We start from the raw sequence: 12,212 nt of genomic DNA on the forward strand, positions 1-12,212 counted from the left end.
AAAAAAAAAAAAAAAAAAAAAAAAAAAAAAAAAATACTTCCTCTGTGGAGTTTACATTCTAGTAGGAAAAATGGACAATAAACTGCACAACTAAGTAAATTAGATAGTATGGGGTCAGGCACAGTGGCTCAGGCCTATAGCCACAGCACTTTGGGAGGCCAAGGCAAGCGGATCACCTGAGGTCAGGAGTTCGAGATCAGCCTGGCCAACATGGTGAAACCCCGTCTCTACTAAAAATACAAAAATTAGCCAGGCATGGCAGTGCGTACCTGTAATCCTAGCTACTCAGGAGGCTGAGGTAGGAGAATCGCTTGAACTCCAGAGGTGGAGGTTGCAGTGAGCCAAGATCGTGCCACTGCACTCCAACCTGGGCAGAAGAGAGAGACTCCATATCAAAAAATAAAATAAAATAAAATAGATAGTATAGGAGCTGGCTCTAAATGTAAAGGAGAAGCTGATGGTCAAGCAGAGACAGAAAGGACACGACGGTACAAGCCATGTATGAGGCTTTCTTTTTTTTTTTTGAGATGGAGTCTAGCTTTGTCACCAGGCTAGAGCGCAGTGGTGCGATCTTGGCTCTCTGCAACCTCCACCTCCTGGGTTCAAGAGATTCTCCTGCCTCAGCCTCCCAAGCAGTTGGGACTACAGGCATGCGCCGCCCTGCCCAGCTAATTTTTGTACTTTTAGTAGAGACAGGATTTCGTCATGTTGGCCAGGATGGTCTCAATCTCTTGACTTCATGATGCGCCCACCTCGGCCTCCCAAAGTGCTGGGATTACAGGCGTCGGCCACCGCGCCCGACCATGTATGAGGCTTGCTTGGCAAAGAGCATTCAAGCAAGAGAACAGGCATGCTGGAATGATCATAGTCTACGGCAGCAGTGTGACTGGCGAGGAGAGGGCCAGAGGGCCATGAAGTCAGAGAGGGAACGAGATCTCTGACGGGTTAAGGCTCTGTAGGCCACAGTGAGAACTTTAGCTTGTATTTTGAGTGAAATATGTAGCCACCGGAGGTTTTTTTTTTTCTTTTTTATAATTTTTCCTTTCAGTTTTAGAGATAGGGATCTCACTGTGTTGCCCAGGCTGGTCTCAAACTCCTGGCCTCAGGTGATCCTCCCACCTCGGCCTCCCAAAGTGCTGGGGTTACAGGTGTGAGCCACTGCCCCTGGCTACACTGGAGGGTTCTGAACAAGAAAGTGACATGACCTGGCTTTCCCCACCCACATCCCTACTCACTGTTTCCTGATCCTCCCAGCCCCCAGCAACTGCCATTCTTCTTTTTCTTCCTTTTCCTTCCTTCCTTCCTTCCTTTCTCTTTTCTTTCTTTCTTCCTCTCTCTCTCTCTCTCTCTCCCCCTGTCTCTCCCTCACTTTCTTTCTTTCTTTCTTGGGACAGAGTCTCACTCTGTTATCCAGGCTGGAGTGGAGTGACACGATCTTAGCTCACTACAACCTCTGTCTCCTGGGTTCAAGTGATTCTTGTGCCTCAGCCTCCCGAGTAGCTGGGATTACAAGCATGTGCCACCATGCCCAGCTAATTTTTGTATTTTTAGTAGAGACAGGGTTTTACCGTGTTGTCCAGGCCGGTCTCGAACTCCTGATCTCCAGTTATCTACCCCCCTCGGCCTCCCAGGATGTTGGGATTACAGGCACGAGCCACCATGCCCAGCCTTGCTTATTTTAAATCTGAAAACATAATATGATAAATATGTATAAGCTTGCCTGCTGAAACTTAAACCCTAATTCAAGTATCTAAATTTTGAAGATAGCCTGCAGGAAAACCTTCACACAGGAGACGGCTGACTTAGCCATTAATTCTCAGTTAGATGTTCTGTGGTGAGATAATTACAGTTTTTCCAAACAGGTCAAACCTGTATGGTTAACTAACAACTCAATTTTTTTCTTTTCTTTTCTTTCTTTCTTTCTTTTTTTTTTTTTTTTTTTTTGAGACAGAATCTCGCTCTGTTGCTCAGGCTAGAGTGTAGTGGCTCGATCTCAGCTCACTGCAATCTGTGCCTCCAAGGTTCATGTGATTCTCCTGTCTCAGCCTCCTGAGTAGCTGGGATTTTAGGTGTGCGCCACAATGCCCGGCTAATTTTTGCATTTTTAGTAGAGACGAGGTTTCACCATGTTGGCCAGGCTGGTCTTGAACTCCTGACCTCAGGCGAGCTGCCCACCTCAACGTCCAAAAGTGTTGGGATTACAGGCTTGAGCCCCAGTGCCCGGCCTAAGTTTTTCTTAATTCATGAAAAATATATGGCTTCAATTGTTAACAATGACCCCTCCTGGGATTTAGGGATGGAGAGTGGACATTACGACAGTACTTCTCCGTCTTTACACATTCCATAGTGCTTGAATTTAAAAATGTATATTCTTTTTGTAATTTCAGAACAAAACAAAAGAATTTGGTTGGAACTGCTCTACAGAGAATCAAAGAAATCAGCCTGAATTATCTGATCTTAACTGAATTTTCAAAAGACTATCTAATACCTTCTAATTCCACAAGCCAGCTTGTTCCACTCCAGCCGCCTGGCAGTACAGATAATAGATAATCTGTCTGAAAAAGGCTTCCTCAGGGCAATGACATCTTTGCAGGTTGAACAGGATTTCTTCACAGCACAGGGAGAATCTGAAGATCCTTCCCAATTTCTTACAAATGAATACAGTTTCTTTACTCTGTTGTGTTTTAAATATTTTTATGTTTTGGTTTGTTTGCTTGTTTGTGTGTAAAGATAGGCTATCGCTCTGTCACCCAGGCTGCAGTGCAGTGGCCTGATCACAGCTCACTGCAGCCTCTATCCTGGGCTCAAGTGATCCTCCCACGTCAGTTTCCCGAGTAGCTAGGACTACAGGCATACACCAGCACGCTTGGCTAATTTTTTATTTTTATTTTTAGTAGATACAAGGTCTTGCTAAGTTGCCCAGGCTGGTCTCAAACTCCTGAGCTCAAGCAATCCTCCCACCTTGGCTTCCCAAAGGGCTGGAATTACAGGTGTAAGCCACCATGCCTGGCTAATATTTTGTGCTTTTTAAAGGTAGTTTAATTTTTTTTTTTTCCCGAGACAGAGTTTTGCTCCTGTTGCCCAGACTGGAGTGCAATGGTGCCCTCTGGGCTCCCTGCAACCTCCACCTCCTGGGTTCAAGTGATTCTCCTGCCTCAGCCTCCCGAGTAGCTGGGATTTCAGGCATGCACCACCCCACGCCCAGCTAATTTTGTATTTTTAGTAGAGACAGGGTTTCTCCATGTTGGTCATGCTGGTCTTGAACTCCCGACCTCAGGTGATCCACCCACCTTCGCTTCCCAAAGTGTTGGGATTACAGGCGTGAGCCGTGGCTCCCAGGCTTTTTTTTTTTTTTTTTTTTTTTTTTTGAGACGGAGTCTTGCCCTGTCGCCCAGGCTGGAGTGCAATGGTGCGATCTTGTCTCACTGCAACCTCCGCCTCCTGGATTTAAGCTATTCTCCTGCCTCAGCCTCCCAAGTAGCTGGGATTACAGGCGCACGCCACCACGCCTGGCTAATTTTTGTATTTTTAGTAGAGGCGGGGTTTCACCATGTTGGCCAGACTGGTCTCAAACTCCTGACCTCAGGGGTTCCGCCTGCCTCGGTCTCCCAAAGTGCTGGGATTACAGGTGTGAGCCACCATGCCTGGCTAATTTTTTTAAATGGTAAAGTTATATGTCCTCATTGTAAAAAAATATGCAGACCATATAGAAATGTATAAACCTCATTCTGCAGAGCTAACAACTGTTTAAAGTATGGTTGTATATCCTTTCCAATTTAACAAATATGTACATACATATATAATTTCATGTTTATTTTTTACTGAGATACAATTCACATACCATAAAACTCACCATTCTAAAGTATACAATTCACCAGGCACAGTGGCTGTAATCCCAGCACTTTGGGAGGCTAAGGAGAGAGGATCAATTGAGCCCAGGAGTTTGAGACCAGCCTAGACAACGTAGTGAAATCCTGTCTCTACAAAAAATACAAAAATTAGTTGGGTGTGGTGGCACACACCTGTAGTTCCAGCTACTTGGGAGGCTGAGGTGGGAGGATTGCTTGAGCCAGGGAAGTCGAGGCTGCAGTGAGCCATGATTGCACCACTGCACTCCAGCCTGGGTGACAGAACAAGATCCTGTATCAAAATTAAAAAAAAAAAAAAGTATAGAATTCAGTGGTTTTTAAATAGATTCACGAAATTGTGCAATCGTTGCCACAGTCTATTTCCAGAACATTTAATCACCTAAAATGAAACCCTATGCCCATTAGTACTCACTCCCTAGCCTCCATTTCCATGGCAAGCACCAACCTGCTTTCTGTCTCTCTATATTTGCCTGTTCTGGATATTTCACTTACTGGAGTCAGACCATATGTGATTTTTCTTTGCTGCCTTCTTTCACTAAGCATATTTTCAAGGCTTACTCATATAGTAGTATGTACCAGCACTCTATTTTTTTTTTTTTTTTTTTGAGATGGAGTCTCACTCCCTCACCCAGGCAGGAGTGCAGTGGTGTGATCGCCACTCACCGCAACCTCTGCCTCCGGGTTCAAGAGATTCTCCTGCCTCAACCTCCCAAGTAGCTGGGACTACAGGCCGTTCCACCACCCCTGGCTAATTTTTGTATTTTTAATAGAGACAGGGTTTCACCATGTCGGCCAGGCTGGTCTCGAACTCCTGACCTCAGCTGATTTACCTGCCTTGGTCTCCCAAAGTGCTGGGACTACAGGCATGAATCACCGTGCCCGGCCTGATTCTTTTTTACAGGCAAATAATCTTACATTGCATGGCTATGCCCTATTTTGTTCATCCATTTGTCAGTTGATAGGCATGTGGGTTGTTTCCAGTTTGGGGCTAGTATGAGTCATTATTGATACTGCTATGAGCATACATGTATAAGTTTTTGTAGGAACATATGATTTCAATTCTTTTGGGTATATACCTAGGAGGAGAACTTCTGGGTCATATAGTAACTCTATGTTTAACTTTCTGCTTTTGTTTCCCGAGACAGAGTCTCACTCTGTTTCCCAGGCTGGAGTACAGTGGTGTGATCTCAGCTCACTGCAATCTCTGCCTCCCAGGTTCAAGCAGTTCTCCTGCCTCAGCTTCGCGAGTAGCTGGGACTACAGGACGCACCACCACACCCAGATAATTTTTGTACTTTTAGTAGAGACGGGGTTTTTCCATGTTGCCCAGGCTGGTCTCGAACTCCTGAACTCAGGAGTTCTCACCTCAGCCTCCCAAAGTGCTGGATTACAGGGATGAGCCACCATGCCCGGCCTATGTTTAACTTTTTAAAAGAATTCTTGGGCTAGGTGCGGTGGCTCACGTCTGCAATCCCAACACTTCGGGAGGCTGAGGTGGGCAAATCATTTGAGCTCAGAAATTCAAGCCCAGCCTGGGCAAGGCAGAGAGACCCCCATGTCTACAAAAAATAAAAAATTAGTCAGGTGTGGTGGCCTGCATCTGTAGTTCCAGCTACTCAAGAGGCTGAGGTGGGAGAATGACTCGAGCCAGTGAGGCTGAGGCTGCAGAGAGCCGAGACCACACCACTGCACTCCAGCCTAGGCAAGCCTCTCGCAAAAAAAAAAAAAAAAAAAAGAACCATCAAAGTGTTTTGCACAGCATCCACACCATTTTACATTTCTTCCAGCAATGCGTACCAGGCCTCCAATTTCTTCACATCTTCACTAACTCTTATTTCCTTTGTTTTAAACTCTAACCATCCAAGTAGGTGTAAAGGGTATCTCATTGTGGTTTTGATTTGCATTTCTCTAATGACTAATAATGTTGAGTATCATTTCATGTGCATGTTGGCCATTTATATGTCATTGGAGAAATGTCTACTCAACCCCTTTGCTCATTTAGAAACTTAGGTAGGTTGGTCTGAGTGCAGTCGTGTTTAAAACTAATTTTTTTTTTTTTTTTTTTTTTGAGACAGAGTCTCACTCTGTCGCCCAGGCTGGAATGCAATGGTGAGATCTTGGCTCACTACAACCTCCATCTCCTGGGTTCAAGCAAGTCTCCTGCCTCAGCCTCTCAAGTAGCTGGAATTACAGGCATGTGCCACCACGCCTGGCTAATTTTTGTATTTTTAGTAGAGACGAGGGTTTCACCATGTTGGCCAGGCTGGTCTCGAACTCCTGACCTCAGGTGATCCGCCTGCCTCGGGCTCCCACAGGGCTGGGGTTAGAGGCGTGAGCCACCGCGCCCGGCCATTTAAAACTAATTGAGCAGAACCAGTTACTAATATCTTTGTTCCTTCTGCACTCCCTCTGCTTCACTTGACTAGCCTAAAATAAATAAATAAAAATAAACTGGGCACAGTGGCTCACACCTGTGATCCCAGCACTTTGAGAGGCTGAGGCAGGAGGATTACTTGAGCATAGGAATTCAAGATCAGCCTGGGCAACATAGTGAGAAACCATCTCAAAAAGAAAAATTAGCCAGGCATGGTGGCATGCACCTGTGGTTCCAGCTACTTAGGAGCAGAGGTGGGAGGATTGCTTGACTCTGGGAGTTCAAAGTTGCAGTGAGCTGTGATCGCGCCACTGCACTCTCACTTGGGTAACAGAGCAAGACCTTGTCTCAAAAAATTTAAAACAAAACAAAAAAAAGTGGTTGTCTTTTTATTGTTGAATTTTAAGAGTTTTAAAAAATATATTCTGGAGACAAATCCCTTATTAGATATATGATTTGCAAATATTTTCTCCAATTTTTTTTTTTAAAGACAAAGTTTCACTTTGTTGCCCAGGCTGGTCTTGATTCCTGGCTTCAGGCAATCCTCTTACCTCCACCTCCTGAAGTCCCACAGTGCTGGGATTACAGCCAGTGAGCCACTGAACCTAGCAAAATCTAAAGAATCCAATTCTTTAGATTTTGCATTTTAGAACCAAAATGGGTCACTAAATACACTGTTCTGTAATCCATTCTTTTCTTTAATAGTGGTTCATGTACATCTTTCAAGGTCAAGAGAAAGCTGTCACTTTCTCCCCCTATTTTATTTTCCTTCCCTCATTCTTTTTCACTGCTGCACAGCATTCCATTGTAATTTTGCCACCGTTTATTGGACCAGTCCTCTGCTGAGCTTTACAGAGCCCTTAGTTGGGATGTTAGTGAGAAACCATGTCAGCAGTGGAGACAGTCATCTCCCTGCCATGCTATCAGCTTTTGGATGATGTGAAAATGCAAGCAGGCACAGGAAATGTCTCTAACTTGCTTACACTTCCTCCCTGAACCCTTGCGGTTTCACAGCTCCTGCAGGCACGCCTCCCTCCCCGCCTGCCAGTGTCACCAGCCTGGTGCTTCTGTGAGAAAGTACCACTGTAAGAGGCCAAAGGGCATGATCATTTTCCTCTTTCACCCTGTCTAGGTTGCCAGCAAATCCCACGGGCCTCCTGACGCTGCCCCTGGGGCCACAGGTCCCTCGAGTGCTGGAAGGATGAAGGATTCCTGCATCACCGTGACGACCATGGCGCTGCTGTCTGGGTTCTTTTTCTTCGGTAGGCAAGGGAGGAGGCAGGGGAAGGGACATGTGTCTGTGACCAGAGAAACTGCAGAGCTTGGTGGAGCTGGAGTAAACAAGGAGCTGCCCCCTAAAAGTGGAATTGGCCTTAGAGATATGGGGCCCAGGGATCTTGGAAGGAGAAAGTGGGGAGTGGGGAAAGAAAAGAAATAAATAGGCAAGGGGTGGAGGCAAAGACAGAAAAGGGAACATAAGAAGGGGCAGTGGGTTCTTTAAAAAGGCAGATGGGGCCGGGTGCTGTGGCTCATGCCTGTAATCCCAGCACTTTAGGAGGCTAAGGTGGGTAGATTACTTGAGGCCAGGAATTTGAGACCAGACTGGCCAACATGGCAAAAACCTCATCTCTACTAAAAATACAGTAAAATTAGCTGGGCGTGGTGGTACAGGCCTGTAATCCCAGCTACTTGGGAGGCTGAGGCATGAGAATCATTTGATTCCAGGAGGCAGAGGTTGCAGTGAGCCAAGCTTGTGCCAATGCACTCCAGCCTAAGTGACAGAGCAAGACCCTGTCTCTTAAACAACAAACAAACAAAAGGCAGATAGTTAATGAGTAGCTAAAGCTGGGAGGAGGGTGCTGGGTTCTGGGGCCACCCGTGGTACCACTTCTGTGCGTTTTAGGCAAGTCCTTTCCCCTTTCCAGCCCCACACTCTTCATCTAAACAAATGAAGGCCTGGCCTCCATGACATTCTAGGATGCTCTGAACTAAACTCCACGCCGGGAGAGAAAGCAGGGCGGAAAGGACAGCCTGGGTGTGCCAGGGCGCCTGGGCAGGCTGACTGAGGGGGAAGGGGGCTGGGATCTACCCGCGCTCCAAAAGACTGGCCCTGTGGGGTGGGAAGGCAGCCCCCCAGGGATCAGGGGAGCTACAGTCTGAGACTGTGGGAGGAGGCGCCTGGGCCCCACGACCGCAGAAGTGGGTGGCAGAGGCGCACCCGGCCCTGGGGCATCCCCATCTTGGCCTCTGCCTGGGAACTTGGCCACCCTCTGCCTTGGGGCCCCTTGGGTCTGCTCCTCTCTCTGGAGCCTCTAACTTCTCATCCTTCCTTCTATGCAGAGAGGCCAAGCGGGAAGTTGTGTTCTCAGGCCCTGGGAAGAGCTTTCAGAGCTCTAGAGGGGCCGGGAGTTGCTCCTTCCATATTCCCCAAAGTCAACGCCCTGGAGGGGAAGCGCAGGGCGCGGGTCCTCTCTGCCCGCCTCGGTGCGGGCGGCCTGGGGAGCGAGAGCCAGGTGCGCCTGGGATCGGCCACCTGCCGGGTACGTGCAGGGCGGGGGTCCCTGGGTAGCAGCTGACGCCCTTTGCCTTCCTCAGCGCCTGCCTCGAGCTACAACTTGGACGTGCGGGGCGCGCGGAGCTTCTCCCCACCGCGCCCCGGGAGGCACTTTGGATACCGCGTCCTGCAGGTCGGAAACGGGTGAGCTGTGCCCCGCAAGTCCTCCTTCTGATGCCCGCCCTGGGGCAGCCCCCAAGGGGCAGCTCTCCAGGGGTTCCCGTCTGGAGGAGACTGTGGTGGGTGGGAATCCTCAGAGATAGGAGTGAGGGATCAAAAAGCGGGATACAGGCGATCAGGGAGGCCATGGAAGTGCAGAACAGGGAAGGATCCCAGCCCCCAAACACTTCGCATTGCCCAGTAGGTTCCTGACACTCCCTTACTTCCCTGCGAGCGCCTGGAAGCCAGGAGTTTGTTCTCTCTTACTAACCCTTCTTAGATATACCACCGCCCAGCACACAGTAGGTAAGCCATGAATGGCTTTTGAATCAAGGACTGAATGAATGAACCTGTCATGAGACTTTCTGGCAGATCATTCTCTGGGCCTCAAAGACTGTAAATGCAAAGGAACCTTAATTTTCTAGGATTTTGGCATTTGGAATTATTTCTCTGGGATTTCGTAGGGAAGAGGTGAGGACGGAGGCATCTTGCTTTTTTTTTTTTTGACACGGAGTTTTGCTCTTGTCACCCAGGCTGTCGTGCAACGGTTAGATCTGGGCTCACTGCAATCTCTGCCTCCCGGGTTCAAGCCATTCGCCTGCCTCAGCCTCCTGAATAGCATGCGCCACTATGCCGGGCTAATTTTTGTATTTTTAGTAGAGACAGGGTTTCACCATATTGGCCAGGCTAGTCTCAAATTCCTGACCTCAGGTGATCTGCCCATGTCGGCCTCCCAAAGTACTTTGGCCTCATGCCAAAGTTACAGGCATGAGCCACCCTGCCCAGCCAGAGGCACCTTCTTGAAGGGGAATAGTTGCAGTGCTTGGAGAGATGAGGCAGGAGATCTGAACCTCCTGAGCAGGCAGGAGGAGGTGGGTACAGATCCAGGCCACTCCCTCTCACAGGTGAGATTTCTCCCCAGGGTCATCGTGGGAGCTCCAGGGGAGGGGAACAGCACGGGAAGCCTCTATCAGTGCCAGTCGGGCACAGGACACTGCCTGCCAGTCAGCCTGAGAGGTGAGTAACTAGGGGGTGAGCTGGGAGGAATGGGATCTTGGGGAATCTGAGGCTGGCCCCAGCCCACCTAGATTGCCTGAGCTCCTCCAGACCAACCTTCTGGTGCCTACAGGTTCCAACTATACCTCCAAGTACTTGGGAATGACCTTGGCAACAGACCCCACAGATGGAAGTGTTTTGGTAAGAATGTTGTGCAGTGGTGTTATCAGAGCCTGTGAAGCTCGATCCAAGTAATGAGAGAAGAAAAGAGGAAGAATGTGGACAAAAGTTCCCACAGACAGTCAAAGGCATCAGAGTCAATTAGTGTTTATTGAGAACCAATGATGAGCCAGCTTTTTTGTTTTTGAGACAAGGTCTCATTCTATTATTCTATTGCCCAGGCTGGAGTGCCGTGGCATGATCACAGCTCACTGTAGCCTCAACCTCCCTGTGCTCAAGTAATCCTCCCACCTCAGCCTCCCAATTAGCTGGGACTATAGGTGCATGCTACCACGCCCAGCTAATTTTTATGTTTTTTGTAGACAGAGAGTGTCACCATGTTGCCCAGACTAGTCTTGAGCTCAAGAATCCTCCTGCCTCAGCTTCCCAAAGTGCTGGGATTACAGGTGCGAGCCACCACACCCAGCAGAGCCAGCTGTTTTCAAGAACTTACCTCACTTTTCTTCCAGATATGAAATATCTGTGATCATTGATATGCAATATGATTTTTAGTGGTATACAAGCTTTTAATGTTTTCATGGTTATAAATTTCTTTAGTGGCTTATTAGAAAAAAATCTATGACAAGCACATCAAATTTATAATTTCCTACATCATATTGCTTAGGAAGGCTGAAGTTAAACAAAAATTTAAAGGAAACTATTAAGAAAATAAGAGTATGCTAATATGGCAGATATTGTGAAGTATTACACAAACGCCTAAAGTTTAGGAAACACTGCTTTTTTCTTTTTTTTGAGACAGAGTTTCACTCTTGTCACCCAGCCTGGATTGCAGTGGCATGATCTCGGTTCACTGCAAACTCTGCCTCCCGAGTTCAAATGATTCTCCTGCCTCAGCCTCCAGAGTAGCTGGGATTACAGGCATATGCCACCATACCCAGCTAATTTTTGTATTTTTAGTAGAGATGGAGTTTCACCATGTTGGTCAGGCTGGTCTCGAACTCCTGACCTCAGGTGATCTGCCCTCCTCGGCCTCCCAAAGTACTGGGATTATAGGCATGAGCTACTACACCTGGCCACTTTATTTCTTTTAACCCCTCAAGACACTCAGGTGAGATAGGGATCAGTGTACACATTTCACACACGAGGAAACAGGACCGAAGGATTAAGAGACTTGACCAAGGTCACATGGTTGCAAAGTGGTAGAGTCAGGATTTGAATAAAATTCTCATTTGATCCCAAGTTCATTGCTGTTTTCAGCCAGCATCTTCTGTGTAAGAGATAGAAGACTGAGTGAAATACTGATCCAGTATTTAAGTAGAGCTTGTTTATTTAGCTACTATTATATGCCAGGCATCGGGCTAGGTTCTGACAGGAGAAGGGGAGTGAAATACAAAGTTGATAAGGCCAGGCCGGTGGCTCATACCCATAACCCCAGCCCTTTGGGAAGCCAAAACTGGATGATTGATTGAGGCCAAGAGTTCAAGACCAGCCTGGTCAACCCTGTCCCTACAAAAAAAAAAAAAAAAAATGTTTTTTTCATTAGCTGGGCATGGTGGCACACATATGTAGTCCCAGCTACTCGGGAGGATCAGTTGAGGCCAGGAGTTCAAGGCTACAGTGAGCTATGATCACACCATAACACTCTAGCCAGGGAGACAGAGTGAGACCTGTGTCTCAAAAAAACAAAAGCAAAACAAAACAAAAAGATGACCATGATACGAGCCCAGACTTTGAAGAAATTGCAATCTGGCAGGAAAGGGTCGTAAATGAAAGAAATGACTTTGGGAGGCCAAGACAGGTGGATCGCTTGAGCCTAGGAGTTTAAGACTGGCCTGGGCAATATGGCAAAACTCCATCTCTACAAAAAAATTAGCCGGGCATGGTGGCTTGTGCCTGTAGTCCCAGTTATTTGGGAGGCTGAGGTGGGAGGATCACCTGAGCCCAGGAAGTTGAGGCTGCAGTGAGCCATGATTGTGCCACTGCACTCCAGCCTGGGTGATGAGAGTGAGATCCAAGAAGAAAGAAAGCAAGGAAAGAAAGAAAGGAGGGAGGGAGGGAGGGAAGGAAGGAAGGAGGGAGG

General features: G+C 47.6%; 1 protein-coding gene across 1 annotated transcript in view; it reads left to right on the forward strand.

Annotated features, from left to right (window-relative positions):
* Window positions 1-7,264: 7,264 nt before the first annotated feature.
* ITGAL (integrin subunit alpha L) overlaps window positions 7,265-12,212 on the forward strand; it is a 51,554-nt gene continuing 46,606 nt past the window's right edge. The window contains 4 exon segments of the mRNA XM_017881424.1: window positions 7,265-7,505; window positions 8,839-8,941; window positions 9,879-9,973; window positions 10,086-10,153. Coding sequence (XP_017736913.1) covers window positions 7,445-7,505; window positions 8,839-8,941; window positions 9,879-9,973; window positions 10,086-10,153 — 327 coding nt within the window. The 5' untranslated portion in view covers window positions 7,265-7,444.

Source organism: Rhinopithecus bieti, unplaced genomic scaffold, assembly GCF_001698545.2.
Source record: "Rhinopithecus bieti isolate Rb0 unplaced genomic scaffold, ASM169854v2 scaffold_13243, whole genome shotgun sequence".
NCBI classification, from domain to species: Eukaryota; Metazoa; Chordata; class Mammalia; order Primates; family Cercopithecidae; genus Rhinopithecus; species Rhinopithecus bieti.